The following is a 20,559-nucleotide window of genomic DNA, read 5'->3' on the forward strand; positions in this document are numbered from 1 at the left end:
CTAGCTCATAAAATGCCTCCTGCTCATTATTATTTCTACAGCACTCCAAAATGTATGCAGTGCTATATAAATACATGTAAATGAGAGCCCCCCCCCCCCACAAGGTAGAGCTTACAGTTTAGTTAAAACAGACAACTAAAGGCAGCAGTAACAGAGCTGGGACAACAAACCCACCACACTCCCTGTCCCAGCCTCACCTCCTACCTGTAATGTTGCCTCATGATCGTTGTTTCTGTTTCTCTCTAACTCTTCTGGCAGTGCCTGATTCCAGCTACAACTAAAATCACATGCCCAAAGGGACAGGAAAGGGTAGGGCTACCAAGGGCAATAGGTTTACTATTCCCAAGCTACTGCTGCCACCTACTGCCAGTGGTGACAGCCGAGAGAGAAAAGAAGCAGGGGTAGAAAAGCCAGAGAAAGAAAGAGGGGGGGGGGCTGGAATAGACAAAGCAATGGATATACTCATTCCGTTAACATGTTTCTCCAATCAAACACACTATGTATTTTTTTCTTCCTTATTTTAATTATTCACATGAAGAAAAAAACACTGCAAATGAGATCAATCAGGTTTTAAATTTTAAGAAACCATGAAAAAAGATTTGATGCTGAACTGCTGATCTGTACTTTAAAGTTATAGGCAGTGTCATCTTACCTTCTCTACCTTGATCTTCTTCATGGTCCGGCACTCACTTTCTAGCTCCTCTGGCTCCGGCTTAATTCCCAAAGGATTTAGAATTGCACCAGGGTCTATGGCTATACTCCCAAGCTGCTCTGGGGTGGCCGTTTCTGCAGTCGGCCCACCATCATACTGTCCAACCCTCACGCCCAGGACCAAGGGCTGAAGAACGCTGGCCTCTTTCTCAGCAATGGCCCCCACCACCTCGATTCGCTCCTTCTTATTTTTAGATGATCCGCTCTCCTTATCCTTCTTGGAACCAGCTGTACTACGAGCAGCCTTGGTGCCCTTCTCTGAACCCTTTGGGGTGCCAGCTCCAAGCCCGCTTGAGTTGGCACCTTCACCTGAGCGTCCTTGTGTCTCTTTTTTGCCACTGCTTCCTCCCTCACTTGTAGAGAAAAGAGAGGCCGTTTGAGCAGTCTTGCCACTATCTTTGCTACTCTTGTTCCTTTTGGACTTTGATTTGGCCTCTTTGCCTTGCGGGCCTGGCACCGGTGTCACAAATTTGATATTTTCCGGCAATGTAGCTACAGCATTGGGTGCAGGGAGCCCTACTTCTTTGGAACCGGACATCTCGAGTTTCTGCTGATCCTTCTCCAAATCTGCATCCAGGTCAATGATTAGATTGCCAACACCAATATCCCACTCATCCCCACTATCATATGTCTCAACTGAATTTGCATCCACTCCTTTCCCTCCAGAGGCTCCACCGCTCAAGGACATCTTAGAGTCAACCAGCCACTTCCAGGTCCAAGGTGGTGCCCTGCTCCCACCACCCTCCCAAGTTTTTGGACTGAAGGGAGCAGTCGCAACTAGGTCCTCAGGCCTTCAAATGTTAAAATTTTCCCGGTTAACGACATCATTGCTGAAAAGAAAGGAGATGAAGAATATTGATAGTTAGAAAAAAAAAATAACTGCTGGAAGGAATCTACTTTCAGCTATATATCTGTACATGCTAGCAAAATACAGCAGAGGAGGCCATCCACTCGAGTTATCATAGCAAGATGTATCACAGTTTGGGAATGTCATCTAGAGGATGCTAAAGGGTGTGCTACAGGGGCTTTACCAATCATGTTAAGATAGCAAGCAAATTTCTCTTCCAAAGGAGGGGGGGGGTGTCAACCATAGTTTATTATTTATATTCCACCTTTATACAAGGCAGATTACAACATTACATACATAATTTAAAAATACACAAGACACTTAAAACCATGATGAACCTCTTCATAAAGGCAGTTAAATAAATAAATGGATGGATGGACCTCAAGAGTCACAATCTGATTGGGTTTTCAAGATTTCCACAATGAACACGCATCAGATCTATTTCCATACAATAGAAGCAGTGCATGCAAATCAATTTTGGCCACATTCATTGTGGAAATCTTGAAATCCCAATTGGTTGTGGCTCTTGAGTACTGTGGTTACCCACACCTATACTATACCCTGGGGACTAACATCTCAAGACGTTATTATTAAAGTAGAGGCCTCCACTGGTGTGACACTATGTGAGGCATTGTCTACCCAAAGCATTACAGCAAGCAAAGGCCTCTTCAGGGGTCTACAGATACTCATAAATGCAGACAAAGTTAGGGCATACTATTTTTGTTTTTACCCTATCTGTGTGCTTACTGGAAGAGACTCAAATGTGAAGTGCATTGTCCGCAAGTTAAACTCTCTACACTTGCAGTAATGTGTATTTACTACGCATATAAATAAAATTAAAGATTTTATTTCCACAGTGTAAAAATGCAGGTGAAAGCAGAAGAATAGATAGAATTCACAGCAGGTCATAAAAGAAGCAGAAGAAAACAAAGCAATTACTACGCACAACCAAAGGCATTTGGAGGTCAGAGGGCAGATGAATAAGTAAAAGCATCAGGACCAAAATCAGAAGCACCCAGGATTGTCCTGACCCACTTTCTAGATTCTCTCAAAGAAGTGTGACGTATTAGGTAAACCACACTCAGATTGTTTCCTTCTTTCTAGGGGAGACAGCCAGGTTCCCTCATCAAGACCTCTTTTGCTCTTCAAGTCAGTTAGGCCTAGGGATGCTGTGAAGACTACGTCCACAGTCTCCCTTCCCATCCTCTAAGTGTCGCACCACTCAATGCTCAATAGCACATTAGTACCACATTCTAAAGGGAAGCACAATTTGTGTCTCTCAGTTTGTGGTCCTTCACTGCCATTACTGGACTACTTGGATATGGGTTTAAAAAGGGAAAATACCAGACAGACACAAATGGGGGGTTTATGGAGCTAATTCCAAACTCTGTTTCCTATTCAGCTAGAAGCCTTAAAAAACAAAAGGAGAACTGTCAGATTTTTTTTTTAAACCCACAAAAACACACAAATATTGTTAAATGTAGAGTAAACATAAGTAGTGCCAATTCACTGCACACCACAAGAATCAAGAAGAGATTGCAAATATGCATTGTACGCACTCGGATAAGCACTTATAAAATTTCAAACTCCTCTCTCTAGACTGGTCTGACAAGACTAATCCCATACACACACAGGCTATGCGTATTGCAATAACTATTAGTATAGCCAGTGTGTGCGTGGGGGGGGGGGATTAATCATATACTGTATATGTTAACATTAGGAGCATGTACACACACAAAGCGCCTACTTTTTATGTAATGCGTGATTACCGTTATTTGAATATTTTTTACTGCTATAATTGTCTATTACCTAAACAATATACATAGCCAGTGGGGGGGGGGATTAATCATATATATGTTAACATTAGGAGCATGTGCACATACAAAGTGCCTACTTTTTATGTAAAGATATACCTCTAATGGCTATACATAAAAACCGGATTTACTTCGTTGATTAAATATCAAAAAACATCCAGTTGAGATAATCGTCACACACTCATAAATAGGTGCTCATAAAGGAAATACTTTGATACTCGATCCTCAGAGGGTAAATCTCCCATTGGCTCAAATGGACAAAGCCCACCGAACCCGATCTTCATAGGATCTCATAGGATCAAAATATATCACGTATATTTTGTCTAATCTTTTTTTTATATATATAAATTCAATAGTTTTCATATAAATAGTGAATATAAAACATTCACTTAGCTTGTGAATTTTATTTTAAAGAGGGGAGCGCCTCCACCAACATGTCCATGTCTCCCACGCCTTCCCCAGGGCCGAGGCTCCCCTAATATATTGTGTTACTCCACCGAAAACGCTCCGTTTGTTGTGCTATCATACTGATTAGCACAACAAACGGAGCAGTATGATAGCACAACAAACAGAGCATTTTCTGTTAAGGTGATTTAACTCCGGTCACAAGGAGCTCCAGTGAGAACTGAACCCAGCTCCCCTGGATTTCAGTCCACTGCATTAACCATTAGGCTATCTCTCCACTGGTTCTGCTTTATCTTCAGTTCCCTACACACGGGGAGGGTTGTAGGAGAAATAAGTCCTTCAGAACCCCATAAACCCAACAGGAAATCACCCTGTAACTGCACTCTACCTCGCCAGGCCTAAATACATTATATCTGTAATATGACCATAACACTGCCAGTCCCCACAGAGAGCCGAGACTCAAAAACAATCCCCAATATTCTATACTGCTTGTTCTCTCACATTCCCATATCACAATCATATCCAATTTCTTCCAGTCCCATCTGACTTCTTTACACGACACTATTACTATATAATGTGTCTGTTTGCACCCTGAACATTCAATAACCATTCATCCTATGCGATCCATTTTCTTCTTTATAAATGTATTCACTTGATACAAACAGCATGGGCCATCATAAATCATCCTATCGGCACAGAAAAATACAGGCATATATATTGTACCAATGCTAATTCAACCCCTTTACGTCTGTCTTACCATAACTTTGGAACTTACAATCAACAACTAATCAATGATAGCATGCCTACTGCTCACAAAATTTCAACCTCTTTATATAATAGTGGAAATGGATAATTCTTCATACAGGTTTTTGCATATGAATCAAGTTGGACCCCCCATCCTGTCTTCCCTTGGGATGAACACAGAAGATTTAGAATCAGAAAATAATATTAAAGATTGAACTAGGCCAGTTACTGGGCAGACTTGTACGGTCTGTGTCTGTGCATGGCCGTTTGGAGGAGGATGGGCAGGGGAGGGCTTCAATGGCTGGGAGGGTGTAGATGGGCTGGAGTAAGTCTTAACAGAGATTTCGGCAGGTGGAACCCAAGCATAGTACCGGGTAAAGCTTTGGATTCTTGCCCAGAAATAGCTAAGAAGAAAAAAAAAAAAAAAAATTTAAATTGAATCAGGTTGGGCAGACTGGATGGACCATTCAGGTCTTTATCTGCCGTCATCTACTATGTTACTATGTTACTTAGTTGCCACCAGAAGCAAAGAGGTACTGGTCAAGCAAAAATTAATTTGTAGGTGTATATGACAACCAAAGATGAACATAGGAATAGCCATACTAATAGTCCACCTAGTGTTCTGTTTCCACAGTGGCTAATCCAGTACCTGACAAAAACCCAAACAGTAGCAACATCCCATGCTACCAATCCCAGGGCAAGCAGTGGCTTCTTCCATGTCTGTCTCAATAGCAGGAACTTATCCAAACCTTTTTTTTTTTTTTTTTTTTAAATCAATACATTAACCGCTCTTACCACATATGAGCATTCTAGCAACGCACTTCACAGCTTAACTATTCTCAGAGCGAAAACATATTTCCTTCTATTGGTTTTTAAAAGTAGTTCCCTGTAACTTCATCCCTAGTCTTTATAATTTGGGATGGAAGGCCCCCACATCCTGTAACTTGCCAAGTTTTCTGGGACAACTGCTCACTTAACCTCATCAGGCCTGAAACCTGTTCCAATTGCTGTAATGTGTTTGGGACGTAACTAGTGTGATCAAGGGGATGTTTTAACTTGTTCTTTCCTTTTTGTCTAAGCTGCTCCATTCTGAACATGTGAGTGTTATCCTCTCCTACAAGCAGATGGAGGTAGAGAAAAATTTAGATTTTTCTAATGAGCCCATCAGGATAGCCTACTACTGTTCAGTGGAAATTTCCAGTATTTTTCTCTACTCCAGCATATGGTAGGTTGTTTGGGTTAATGCTCTTCTGATCCATGACCTAGCTCCCTGCTCTTCTGGCCAAGGCTGCACAGCAAGGTTGAGCCTAATGGCTGCCCCCAGGTTATACTGCCCCCAGGTGTATTGTAACCCATTACTATAGCTCACATATCATAGCTCATATATTGTAACACAATTACTGAAGCTCATGTACCATATGGTCATGTAAACCGCTCTGAATGGACTCCCAGTCATTAGCAGCAGTATAGAAGCTTTTAATAAATAATAAACATACTTTTTACTTGTGCATGCTATTATAAATTACCTTCGTAATGTACATTTCATCATAAAAGGCATGGATCCCTAGCCTCATATTGCCTGTTTGGGTATTTCACTCCAGGCTCTCCTGAAGCTCCCAGATATTGTTAAAAAAGAAAAAAAGAATTGGATCTGACTTAGCTTTATTCCCTCTATTGAGGAATAGAGCTAATTGAGCTTAAATTAAAAAACATAAATAAATAAAATAACTCCACCCCTGAGCACACCCACAGAAAGCAGTGGAATGGCAGAAATGACAGAGCCCCGGGCTCAATGAGGCATGTCTGCACATACCTGCTAGCAAGCGTTGTCCTACTTGCAAGAGCTGGCAGCTGAGTACAGTTGCCAGTTTTCTCTGCCCCTCCTATGATGGGCCATTTTCAACTTCAGAAATGTTCCGGGGGGGGGGGGGGGAGAGAGGGGGGGTCTGCCATAACAGCTATATTGGAACCCTTTGTTTTTTTTCTCCTGCTGCAATTTCAGCACAGGAGAGGGCTCAGACCTCTTTGGGGCCCCGACCTCATTGGGGCCGCTGATGTTTTGGCCAGAGCTTAACCCAAATGATTAAGCAAACTCTGCAGGCAGAAGTTGGTCCCTCAGTTAGTAGGGAGGTCCTAGAGGCCAGATGGCGCCAGCCAGAGCCCCATTCCAGGGACCAAGCATCACAAGGGGAACCAAGGGACTTCGAATACTCTAAGTGGCTCTGAAGTGACTCCTAAGGATCAGAAAGGCCTCTCAAAAAAACATCAAATTCTGATTTTGAGGAGGAGGAGCTTCCCTATGTGTTTTGGCTCTTCCATCAGCAGTTTTTTCCTTGTCTCACTGATGAGGTCATGGAGGCCCTGGAAATGCTTAAGGTTCTTGCTGCAGATCTTGTGGAAGGGTATCCCGTGTTAGAGGTGCATTTTCTTCTCCACAAGGCCTTCATGTGCATGATGCTGGTGGAACATTGAGTTACCTGATGGAGTTCTCAAGGGGGCTGTGCCCTGTAGCATCTGTATGCCTTCACCCCCAAGGACTTGGAGAAGTACTGGTTGCACCCCAAAGTAGACACACTGGTAACAACAAACACCAGGATGACACTTGTCTCCATGCAGAGGGGTTAGGCTCTCCATGGGCTTCATAAGAAATGGGTGGGACAGCAGTTTTGTCTTGGGTTTTTCTTTAGGATTGGCTGGCATTCAGGTCCACCATTTGCGGCAAATATGTAACTGAAGTTTCTCATCTGGAATCTGATGCGGCCTTCCTGACAAAAATCTTTATGATTTGGTCCGTCTATCCTCCCAGTTAGTGGCTACCTCAATGGTGGGACAGAGTGGACTGTGGCTCCATCACTGGGTCAGATACACGGTCTCCAAGAAGCTCCTCTGTCAGCTGCTCTTTAGGGAACACTTACTGATTAGGAAGGAGCTGGAAAAGTTGGTGAAGGACATGAGGGAGGTGTGTCCTCTCCATGCCCCTTAAGGAGGAATTTGTCACCTTAGAATTTCACTGTGATTCCTTACTAAAATTTGATAAACAGATTAGTCATGTAAAATCATGCTGGTATTTTCAACTAAAACTGATTCAGCAGATGAAATATTTTCTAACTACAGGTAACCTGGTTAAATTGGTCCATGCCTTTGTTACCAGTAGGCTAGACCAGTGATTCCCAACCCTGTCCTGGAGGAACACCAGGCCAATCGGGTTTTCAGGCTAGCCCTAATGAATATGCATGAGAGAGATTTGCATATGATGGAAGTGATAGGCATGCAAATTTGCTTCATGCATATTCATTAGGGCTAGCCTGAAAACTCAATTGGCCTGGTGTTCCTCCAGGACAGGGTTGGGAACCACTGCTTTAAAGGATGCTTTTTTGGCTCTAATAGCCTCTTTCACTTCACCTTTTAACCATGTCAGCTCTCATTTCCTCTTCTTTCCACCTCTGTTAATACATGAAATACATCTGGTCTGAGCTTCCACAATAGTATTTTTAAATAACATCCATACCTATGGATCATCAGTTTAAATTGGTTTGTAGGAAAGCTTTTGGCCTTTTAAGGAAATTGCAGGTAATACATAAATATTTTGATATAGCAGTGTTTGCAATTATAGTTCAATCACTTATACTTTCTTTGATGGATTATTGTAATATCTAGTAGTATACCTGGGATGTGCAAAAGGGCTGCTGAAGAGACTACAGACAGTACAGAATACTGCAGTTAGGGTGATCTTTTCGATCTCTAAATATGACACAATTACATCATATTTTATTAAAATGACAGTGGTTGCCAATACAAAGAAGGATAAATTTTAAGCTTTGTGTGATAGTTTTCAATATTTTATATGGTTTATATGGTCAAGATGCAACTATACATGAACAAACTGATTGCAGCAGATTTTTATACCAAGACCTCAAACACCCAAGACACTACTTAATTTGTTTTGTGTCCTTACTGGGGTGACGTGTTCATCATCGGTCTTGTTTTCTTTAATGCAGGCTATACCCTACTGCATCTATATGGTGCTATACATAATTTTAGGAAGAGCACTTAACTTATAGCCCGATGGCTACCCAGTCGTTTCACTGGAATGTTTCCTCAGGGGCTGTTGGAACATAAATGGTGCAGGGAAAGCCTATCCACAGTGTCAAAAAATAACATTGAAGAGAAGAGGAAACATTCCAGTAACATGGAATTCCTTAAAGGCAAAACCTCCCTGAACCAGGGCTGCAGTTGCCTTCGTGACCACCATAACGAGGCTGTTGACCTCAGGGAACAACCAATAATTTGCCACCTTCTCAGGAGCAAAGCTATATAAGTGAACCAGTATTCTGGGCGGCCTTCTGCAAAGGAAGTACTTGGTGAGCCCCCCCGAGTCCCTCCAACAAAGGGCTCTCCTCTACAAGATGCACATCTACAGTCCAAGCCATGACCAGAGAAGCAGTCACAGCAATGAGATGAGAATATCCCTCTGCCTGAAAAAGTCGAACAACATGAAACCACTCTTTCTACGGTTCCAAGGAACGACTAGATGCATTTTACAGTGCTGAGATCCCAAAATGGGCCCTTGCTGAACCTTTTGGGACCCCCCTCCCAAGAGGATAAGCCCCCAAAAGAGGCCTGAGCAGAGCTTGATTAACCATTCGAGTCAAGCTCTGGAGCTAAAATAAACACCAGGAACCCCCCCCCCCCCCAAAATAGAAGGAGTGGCAGAGCAATGTATCCATTCTAGCTAAAGAGGGGAAGGGAACAGCACATGTAAAATACTCATCGAGAGATAAAAATAATCCATTATCTTTTCCAGACAGCAAGCTCTAAAACATGGCATATGCATGCAGGCCGGCCTATGATTGTCTCCAGCCTCTCTCATCTCGCCAAATGGCAGAGTACAGCAAAAAAAAAAAAAAAAAAAGCACAAAGGGCCTCAATGAATAAGGACTTGTCTTTATTGACCCGGACTTACCTTTACAGAGCCAATACGAGCCATGTTTCGGTGCATAACACCTGCAACTGGGGGCAGCCAAAGAGCAAAATGCAATGAACTCAGGAATCAGAATCAGTCCTTAAACCAGAGAACAGAAAGCAGTCTCAACATCCTAACATAGTAGATGACGGCAGATAAAGACCCGAATGGTCCATCCAGTCTGCCCAACCTGATTCAATTTAAATTTTTTCTTCTTAGCTATTTCTGGGCAAGAATCCAAAGCTCTACTCAGTACTGTGCTTGGGTTCCAACTGCCGAAATCTCTGTTAAAACCTACTCCATCCCATCTAAACCCTCCCAGCCTTTGAAGCCCTCTTCAGCCCATCCTCCCCCAAACGGCCATATACAGACTGTGCAAGTCTAACCAGTAACTGGCCTAGTTCAATATTTAATATTATTTTCTGATTCTAGATCCTCTGTCTTCATCCCACGCTTCTTTGAACTCCATCACCATTTTCCTCTCCACCACCTCTCTCGGGAGCACATTCCAGGCATCCACCACCCTCTCCATAAAGTAGAATTTCCTAACATTGCCTTTGAATCTACCACCCCTCAACCTCAAATTATGTCCTCTGGTTTTACCATTTTCCTTTCTCTGGAAAAACTTTTGTTCTACGTTAATACCCTTGAAGTATTTGAACGTCTGAATCATATCTCCTCTGTCTCTCCTTTCCTTTAGGGCAGGGGTGTACAATGTCGGTCCTCGAGGGCCGCAATCCAGTCGGGTTTTCAGGATTTCCCCAATGAATATACATGAGATCTATTTGCATGCACTGCTTTCATTGTATGCTTATAGATCTCATACATATTCATTGGGGAAATCCTGAAAACCTGACTGGATTGCGGCCCTCGAGGACCGACATTGGACACCCCTGCTCTAGGGTATACATATCCTGTTCTTGCTTCAGCAGGAGATCAAACTAGAAGCCACAGCCAATAGCACTATCAAGTGGCGCTAAACTCCGTATTCAACTAGACACAGAACAAATCCATAGGCCTAGCAGCGGCCCTTAGGCTTAACCATGCTGCTCAGTCATGACCAGCAAAGCAGGCAGATAGGCCAGGGATAGAGGGGCACCGAACAGCCTAACAGAAAAAATAATGGAATCTTCCAGGGGGCATCAGTAATATCTCTACCTTTCTCCATTTGTGCAGAATGGTGAGCTGATGCTAAGAAAACGATATTTAAAAGCAGGGGGTATGGCTGCAATAAGAGTGGTCAGAATCTTTTTTTTTTTTAAGATACTAAACCAAAAAGTGACCTGGAAACAAGAGAAAAAGAAGCAATATGAACTGCCAACAGCAAGTAAAGTGGATTCAGCGACTGTTCTCTGGTTTCAAAACTCAGGCTAGAAACCAGTCAGCTCCTGTTATTGGCGCAAGTCAGGCAATGGAAGATGCCATCTCATCATTAAACAAGAAACTAGTCTCCTGAACACTAGAAGGCGGCTATCACAAATCAGGCTAGTAGAGCATCACTTATTACTTCACTGATACAGGGTACATGCACTGTTTTCCACTTCCAGGATGGCCAAAGACAGTCCCAGGGATTAACATGCTGCTTCTCTCCATCCCATAGCACCAATACATACATCCTGCACAGTCAATGCCACCAGCACCACAGCTGTCAGTCTCCTACTTATGAGCAGTAATGCAGCAAAGCCAGAGCATCTCAAAGGACACAGTGCCACCAGGATGCTCTGGGCAAAAAGCAAGCATTTCTAAATGATACCGCTTCAACATCTGGCTGGCTATGTCCAGAACTGGAACAGCAGCTGTACTAGCTCCTCAGGGTTGATGGAGGTACGCATAGCAACAGAAACCGAACATAAAAGTATACCGGGTTGGGGGGGGGGGAAGAGTAACAAGTAACCAGCTAGCATTTAAGGGAAAAGCCCAAGGCAGATGAGCTGTAGCGAGAATGGATTGATACCTGTCACCAGAAGCTAAGCCACTGCTATTTAAAAATGATCAATTATCTTTGAGCTGCAGTATGTGAGTGTCAGCAAGGCAGATCAGATAGCTCCAGGGACTGAGGGATGAGCTGCACCTGGACATGAAGCGAAAGATTACTGTCTATTGTTCAACCGTCCCCCTCCCCTTCTCCCCTCCCCCCCAAAAAAAAATATTGAGTGGCTCTGCCATGTGTCTATGCCTCCAAAGATAAAATCTTGTAAAAGAGTAATGATTAAATAATCACACAGGGCTGCAGCCAAACCATTTCCCATCTGCTCCCTGCAGCAGCTCACAGTCTAAACAGCTAATAATCAACTCCCTGACAGGTTATTACAAAGATTTTCAGGCCCAGAAGTCGGTGGCTGAAGCAAATGCTGAGCACACTTATTGAAAGACCCTGGAGAACAGATACTAGGGCACACAGCGCCAGGTTGGCATGCAGGCTTTGCCTAGTGCAGACAGGGAGGAAGGAGGATTCCACTCAACTAGAACTAATCAGTTTACCAGATAAAGAACAAATGTAAAGAAATTGTATGAATGGAACAAAGGAAAACATTGTAATTAAGTACACAATGACAAAGGTACTAGAACCCTTCAGGATGCAAGTACAGGCCTTCAACAGCACCACATTATGCAGAAAAAAAAAGGATCTCGCCGCAGGAGTACACTGACAAGAGGGTCTTTGCTGAGATATGGAAAGACTGTGTCAGACAAGCACACGCACACCCCCTTATTATAAGGCAGACAAATTGAGTAATTGTAGCAGTACTGCCAATAAGTTATGAGTCACACTGTTAGTCAGCCCTGCTTTCCCAGGATTTATTTTCTTCTCCACGCTTTCTGGCATTTCCCTCCATTTTGTCAACAGAACCACTCTGAAGTGGGTGCTTAAAAGCCCAGAAGTAGCTGGTGGGTCACAGGGGGGAATGGAAGTAAGGGTGCTCGACAGCGTAGGCTGTGACTGCACGAGAAAGAACAGTGCAGCACCTCACTCAGCAACAGATGCAAACCATGGAAGTCATTAACCCACCAGATGTCTTTGGGCACCGGAAGGTGAATTCATCCCATTTTCTCAGTCCTAATATAGCAGCTGCCCAGGATCCCTGGTTCCCCTGGAGCAGCCTCTTTCCTCTCATCCCCCACCATCTGTTCCTGTAGCAGCTCAGGCCCTGGCAGCCTGGGATGAGAGAGAACAGAAGGAAAGAGATGCAAATCACAGATATTTACTTTTACCAGTGGCCAGATCAAGATTTATGATAGCTACTGACCCTGAGCTCTTAACACACTGTAGTAAGACAATGCAAACGGTACGGGTTTGGAGTACTGTCTGCATTCTTTGGGTAAGGAATAACCCATTTCATGCTCAAGGGGTCTCTGAGGAAGAGGAAGAGATTAGAAACCTAAGTCCACAGTATGGATATGCAGACTGGATAGGCTGAGGGGAGATATGATTGAAGTCTACAAAATCCTGAGTGGAGTAAACAAGTGGATTGATTTTTCACTCCCATCAAAAATTACAAAGACATGGGGGACACTTGATGAAGTTACAGGGAAATACTTTTAAAACCAATAGGAGGAAATATTTTTTTCACTTAGAGGATAGTTAAGCTTTGGAACGCATTGCCAGAGGTTGTGGTAAGAGCGGATAAAATGGCTGATTTTAAGAAAGGTTTGTACAGGTTCCTGGAGGAAAAGTCCATAGTCTGTTATTGAGAAAGACATGGGGGAAGCCACTGCTTGCCCTGATTGATAGCATGGAATGTTGCTACTCCTTGGGTTTTGGCCAGGTACTAGGGACCTGGATTGGCCACCGTGAGAACAGGCTACTAGGCCTGATGGATCATTGGTCTAATACAGTAAGGCTGTTCTTATGTCTTTACCTGCCATTGTGTTCTAGGTTTCTATTTATTTAGTTTTTTAGCCCATCCTCCCCAGGAGCCCAAAAAGGGTTACAAGGATATATACACAGTAGTTTTGAGGATCAATAAGCTACAGAAAATTGAGATGGTTTTTGATAACATACGTGCTATAGAGAAACTAAGAACACACATGCTATAGTGAATCTACATGCTACAGGATCAATAATGAGTTACAGGAACAGCACACACGTTACAGAAAACTGAGATGATTTATATATATATATACTATACTATATGGAGTCTCAGAATAATATCTATATGTAAAGCACTGAAGAATTATTTCAAGTAACTACCAGCAAGAGTTTTGAACATGTACCAGCCCCTTTAATGTGCATCATTAGTAATTCGGTCTCACTGCATACAAAAGGGACCTGCTTTAGATTGATGCACATTGACAATGTTAACAAGTCAGGGCATACTAGAATCTCTGGCTATAAAAGTTACCTAAGCCTTAAGATATAGCAGAGCAGTCCAGCCGGTCAGTACCCCTCAGGACTGACCAAGGCCTAGAAAATTCAGCTGCACAAGACACACTTGGCTCTAGAATGGCCCCAGCCCTGTTACGCTAAGAACAAGTATTCTATTTAAACATAAAAGCAGACACAAAACAGGCACGCTCGTCTGATCGCAGCAATGGGAGTGGACACCAGGAGTTCAGAAATATTTAGAAAACCACCACTGCTATAGTGCAACTGGACTTTCTGAGAAAACGCCATATGCTCAGAAAAACAATCCTCAAAAGGATGTCAAAGAAACCTGAAAATGGATTTCTGCCATGTCACCCTTGTAACAGGGCACTGCCCCCAAGAGCCTGGCACTACTGCGCTGGTCTCATTTGGAGGATAAATATTAAGCAGTGTGCAGCTGACTGGGTGCTAGAATATGTGTGTGTGTCTGTCTTTATTTCTTTTTCTCTCTCTCTCTCTGTATTTCTGTCTTTTTTTTTTCTTGGCTGTCCACCCCCCCCTTGCCTGCTCCCCCTGTCCATTTTCCCTTCCTTTTACCTCCCCTGTGTCCACCACCACCCCTTCACTGCTCCCCTTATCCAGCAGCAGCCCTTCTCCCTTTGTTTTACTTCCCCCTGTCCATTATCACCTCTTTCCTACTCCCCCTGTCCAGCAGTAGGCCTCCCTTCTTCCTTCCTTTTCAGCCCCCCCCCTCCCCCCGGTCCATCAGCACCTCTTCCCCTGTCCATCCCTATCCCCCTATAATCAGGCCCGCCATTAATCTATAGGGTCTTGGCCAGGAGAGGGAAGAAACGCATGCGCATGTACCTGTTGCCAGCTCAACCCAGACACAAACACTTCCACCAAGCCCCACACTCCATTCTCTTCCGCAGCCATGAAGGAGAGGGGCGGGGACAGGGGGAGGAGCCACGGCTTGGATGCCTACCGAAAAGCGCAGCAGCAAAGGCACAGGTCGTATGTTGGGGTGAAGCGCAGTCAGCTGCATTTTTATATATATTTTATATATATATATATAATAATATATATATATATATATAAATGTAACCAATCAGCTGCACACTGCTTAATATTTATCCTCCAAATGAGACCAGCGCAGTAGTGCCAGGCTCTTGGGGGCAATGCCCTGTTACAAGGGTGACATGGCAGAAATAACATAAGAACATAAGAAACGCCATCTCCGGATCAGACCTTCGGTCCATCAAGTCCGGCGATCCGCACATGCGGATGCCCTCCCAGGTGTACACCTGGCATAATTTGTAGTCAAAAAAATATATATATAATAGCAAGTGGAATATTAATAAGACACACCACCAAAAAGTATTCCAAAAAATGCTCACTGCTATGGAGGAAATACAGACTAGAGATAAGGATATGTAGTTATATGGAGAAAAGACCTCAGTTTCCTCATAAAGAGGTCTCTATGTCTGCCGTACACAACTTAAAGCAGCATAGGAGAAAACATCCCTGGTCAGAAAAACTCCACTACATACTACTAGCAAAACGACTATGTTAGAATCAAAAAGACTAGTAGTAAGACAAAAAAACTTATCTCTTAAAGTCACAGTTCTCCAGGTGAGACAAGAATCCAGATAGGTAACATAGGATTATCACATTAATCTTCATTAATGTGATAATCCTATGTTACCTATCTGGATTCTTGTCTCACCTGGAGAACTGTGACTTTAAGAGATAAGTTTTTTTGTCTTACTACTAGTCTTTTTGATTCTAACATAGTCGTTTTGCTAGTAGTATGTAGTGGAGTTTTTCAGACCAGGGATGTTTTCTCCTATGCTGCTTTAAGTTGTGTACGGCAGACATAGAGACCTCTTTATGAGGAAACTGAGGTCTTTTCTCCATATAACTACATATCCTTATCTCTAGTCTGTATTTCCTCCATAGCAGTGAGCATTTTTTGGAATAATTTGTAGTCACCCATATCCTTCTATGCCTCTCATAAAGAGATGTGCATCTAGTTTGCTTTTAAATCCTAGGACGGTCGATTCCGCAATAACCTTGTCGGGGAGAGCTTTCCACGTGTCCACCACTCTCTGCGTGAAGCAAAACTTCCTGATATTCGTCTTGAATTTGTCCCCCCTCAGCTTCATTTTGTGTCCTCTTGTACGTGTCCAATTGGACAATGTAAATAGTTTTTTCTGCTCTATTTTGTCAATTCCTTTCAGTATTTTGAAGGTCTCGATCATATCCCTTCGCAGTCTCCTTTTCTCAAGGGAGGACAATCCCAGTCTCGTAAGTCAATCTTCTTATTCCAGTTTCTCCATACCCATTACTAGCTTTGTTGCTCGCCTCTGCACCCTCTCCAGCAGTTTTATATCCTTCTTTAGGTTGGGGGACCAATGTTGGACGCAGTATTCCAAGTGGGGTCTGACGCATTGCTCTGTAAAGCGGTATTATAACCTTCTCCGATCTACTCGTGATTCCCCTCTTTATCATGCCCAACATCCTATTTGCTTTCTTTGCTGCCGCCGCACATTGTGCTGACAGCTTCAGGGTCCTATCAGTACACCCAGGTCCTTTTCTTGTTCGCGCTTACCCAGAGTTGCACCTGACATTCTATACTCGTGTCCCATATATACTGTATACAGTATACACACACATCTCTGTAGGACCCCCTGAGGAAGGCTATTTATAGCCGAAATACAGACCACACCACACCATCTATATACAGTTTTATTGTATTTGTATTATTACACATTTGCTCTACATATGTGTATATTTTCTATCATATGTGCATTTTTTAAATATAGCAGCATTTAACTATATTGACTGTTTTTAATTTGTTTTAATAAATTTTGCAATCGAGAACAGCCTTTTTGTTTTGGATCTTCCCTTTTCCTGTGGAAATTTTTGGTGCTGGTTTTTTTGGTGTTATTTAGGTAATCAGAGAAGGATGTGCTTGATAATGGGCAAGAATGTACACTATTTATCACTGCTTCCATTATTTATAAGGGAGCTTATCCACTAATAAGGTGTGTGTGCCAAACTTTAGGAAACAGAGCCTTAAGAGTGTACTCAAGCTCCTTTAATACCGGTAGTAATATGCAAATCTCTCTGCTCCCCAGAGGAAACACGCCTCTAAACTCCCCCTGGTCGTGCCCTTCAACTACAGACCGCCAGACGAGGATCCTACTCACATTTCCTGCCAAGCTACAGGAATCAACTACTCCCGTGAATCAAATCCCTCGAAGGACTCCTGAACTTTAGGAAAGCAATTAAAACTTACCTCTTTCACCTGATCCCCTGCCTATTGGCCACCAAAGCAGCAAAACTGGACAGACAACTCACCAATCTGCTGTCATCGACCACACACTACAAAACCTTCAAAAAAGAAACAAAAACCCTACACTTCATAAAATACATAAAACCTATATAACACAACCAGTTTATCTCAGAAAAAAAAAGTTCAATCTACAGTACTCCATATGTATTTCCAAATATCATGACAATTCTTATGTAATCTGCCTTGAACCGCAAGGTAATGGCAGAACTGAAATCACTAATGTAATGTAATGTATTGCTTATTAGAAAAAGATTCTCTGTACAGATTAGTTAGGATAAACACATTGTACTATAAATATGGCAAAATGTATGATAATTGCATTGTATTGTATACATGACAACATGTAACCTGTTTGACTATATCTTATGTATGTTATCCTGTAACCCAGTGGTCTCAAACTCGCGGCCTGGAGGCCACATGCAGCCCGCCAGGTACTATTTTGAGGCCCTCGGTATGTTTATCATAATCACAAAAGTAAAATAAAAGTTTCTTGATCATATGTCTCTTTAGCTATAAATTACAATATTATTATTAAGACTTAGCCGAAAGGAAATATTTATAAACTATAAAGAGTTTTACCTCATGCAAAATTGTCATTTCTTTAAGAAGACATTACCGTATTTTCGCGGATATAACGCGCACCCGTGTAAAACGCGCACACGGGTATAGCGCGCAGAAACCACACTTGTATGTACGGAAACTTTTGTATACAGCGCTCATGGGTATACCGCGCATGCTGCCCGACTGGGGGGTGGAAATGGACCCGGAGTTTTCTCAGCAGAATTTCCCAGACCACCTCTTCCTCTCAACACATTGACACGCTAGTGGGTTTATTTTATAGCTTTTTCACTCCCTTCGGTCTGCCTGTCCCCCTTGAAGTCCTGTCCCCCCTTGAAGTCCTGTCCCCCCTTGAAGGTCTGCCTGTCCCCCTTGAAGGTCTGCCTGTCCCCCTTGAAGTCCTGTCCCCCCTTGAAGGTCTGTCCCCATCCTGAAAGCCTGATGCCCCCCCTCGACATCCGATTCTTCTCCCCCCTCGGCAGGACCACTCGCACCCTCACCCCAAAGGACCGCCGACTCCCCGACAATATCGGGCCAGGAGGGAGCCCAAATCCTCCTGGCCACGGCGACCCCCTAACCTCACCCCGCACTACATTATGGGCAGGAGGGATCCCAGGCCCTCCTGCCCTCGACGCAAACCCCCCTCCCCCCCAACGACCGCCCCCCCAGCCGACCCGCGATCCCCCTGGCGACCCCCACGACCCCCCCACCCCCCTTCCCCGTACCTTTGGTAGTTGGCCGGACAGACGGGAGCCAAACCCACCTGTCCGGCAGGCAGCCAACGAAGGAATGAGGCCGGATTGGCCCATCCATCCTAAAGCTCCGCCTACTGGTGGAGCCTAAGGCGCGTGGGCCAATCAGAATAGGCCCTGGAGCCTTAGGTCCCACCTGGGGGCGTGGCCTGAGGCACATGGTCGGGTTGGGCCCATGTGCCTCAGGCCGCGCCCCCAGGTGGGACCTAAGGCTCCAGGGCCTATTCTGATTGGCCCACACGCCTTAGGCCCCACCAGTAGGCGGAGCTTTAGGATGGATGGGCCAATCCGGCCTCATTCCTTCGTTGGCTGCCTGCCGGACAGGTGGGTTTGGCTCCCGTCTGTCCGGCCAACTACCAAAGGTACGGGGAAGGGGGGTGGGGGGGTCGTGGGGGTCGCCAGGGGGATCGCGGGTCGGCTGGGGGGGCCGTCGGAGGTTCTTGGGGGGGGCGGTCGTTGGAGGGGAGGGGGGTTTGCGTCGAGGGCAGGAGGGCCTGGGATCCCTCCTGCCCGTAATGTAGTGCGGGGTGAGGTTAGGGGGTCGCCGTGGCCAGGAGGATTTGGGCTCCCTCCTGGCCCGATATTGTCGGGGAGTCGGCGGTCCTTCGGGGTGGGGGTGCGAGCGGTGGGGGTGCGAGCGTCCTTCCGGATGATGAATCGGGCGTCGGGCGGGGTGTGAAATATGTAAAAAAAAATTTGTATACCGCGCTCAGGCATATAACGTGCGAAGGGTATGCGCGGTACGTAAAAACGCGTATAACGCGCGCGTTATATCCGCGAAAATACGGTAACTATTTTTTTCTGAGGCCCTCCAAGTACCTACAATTCCAAAATGTGGCCCTGCAAAGGATTTGAGTTTGAGACCACTGCTGTAACCCATTCAGAACTCATTGGGGAGAATGGAATAGAAAATTAACTAACTAACTTAATCAATCAATCAAAGGCCAAGTCACTGCCATTGATATGATGCGCACACGACCCCTCAAGCCATACATTTTAAAGGCAGTTTCAATCCAACTACTGGAAAAGGTGGCAGGTTAACCTGACTTATAAGAACATAAGAATTGCCGCTGCTGGGTCAGATCAGTGGTCCATCGTGCCCTGCAGTCCACTCATGCGGCGGCCCTTAGGTCAAAGACCAGTGCCCTAACTGAGTCTAGCCTTACCTGCGTACATTCTGTTTCAGCAGGAACTTGTCTAACTTTGTCTTGAATCCCTAGAGGGTGTTTTCCCTTATAACAGCCTCCTGCTTCTTCACTACTCGGAATAACTTCGTATCGCCTGCAAATTTAAGCACCTCACTCGTCGTACCAATTTCCAGGTCATTTATAAATATGTTGAAGAGCACGGGTCCAAGCACCGAACCCTCCGGCTTCTGTCCTAAAATTTAAAAGAAGGGCTAGTCTTTTGTTTTCCCAGCACGGAAAGGGAACAACATGCCCTGGATATTCACTGGGCCTGACAAATCAACCCCCAACAAGTTTTCTAGCGAAAAGGAGATAAAATACCACAGCCAGGATGTGCTAGAACATTCCTCAGGCTATTTTCTCTGACAGTCTGGAGCTGACATGAAAGGTGCCTAGGGCCCCCCACTTGCTAGAACAGCACTTTTGTTACTTCACAGGGTCACAGCAGCACCTGAAAGAAGCCACCTCGTGCCCACCTCACCAAAAGCCAGAGGGGGGGAAAAAAAGTCATCTCTTCTACAGTACAGTCACAGGAAGCATTTTAATCTAACTGACTGAGATTATGACTGCACTGAAACACTCATTCACAGTATACAGAATGATCCGATACAGCCTTAAATACTGTAGTTATCTGCATTTGTTAGATGTCACATGCTAGAAGTGGTCTGTGGTTTTCTGTGCACTGATCTAACTCTCCTCCTGACTTACCCCTAAGGAGCCTCAAACTCATAGACCGCAAGAGCATATCCAAATGAAGGTATCTCAAGAAACAGAACACAAGCTTAACTGTATGTACCACACACTTGGGGAAATATATCCAGGAAGGGAACTGCAACACCCATATGGTCACACATAAATCAACAATGTTACTGTACCACCCACCATCTTTCCCAACCCTCTGCATGCCCCCACGCCTT

The 20,559-nt window shown here is 44.3% G+C and overlaps 1 protein-coding gene across 4 annotated transcripts in view; it reads right to left on the reverse strand.

The window, feature by feature from the left end:
- Nucleotides 1-20,559, reverse strand: part of ZNF609 (zinc finger protein 609) — a 333,270-nt gene that overhangs the window by 208,835 nt on the left and 103,876 nt on the right. For all 4 annotated transcript variants that reach the window (XM_033920159.1, XM_033920156.1, XM_033920157.1 and 1 more), the window contains exon 2: nucleotides 653-1,541. In XM_033920159.1, the coding sequence (XP_033776050.1) occupies nucleotides 653-1,399 (747 nt within the window). In that variant the 5' untranslated portion in view covers nucleotides 1,400-1,541. The remainder of the gene's footprint in view (nucleotides 1-652; nucleotides 1,542-20,559) is intronic.

This window comes from Geotrypetes seraphini, chromosome 14 (genome assembly GCF_902459505.1).
Source record: "Geotrypetes seraphini chromosome 14, aGeoSer1.1, whole genome shotgun sequence".
In the NCBI taxonomy this organism is placed as follows: domain Eukaryota; kingdom Metazoa; phylum Chordata; class Amphibia; order Gymnophiona; family Dermophiidae; genus Geotrypetes; species Geotrypetes seraphini.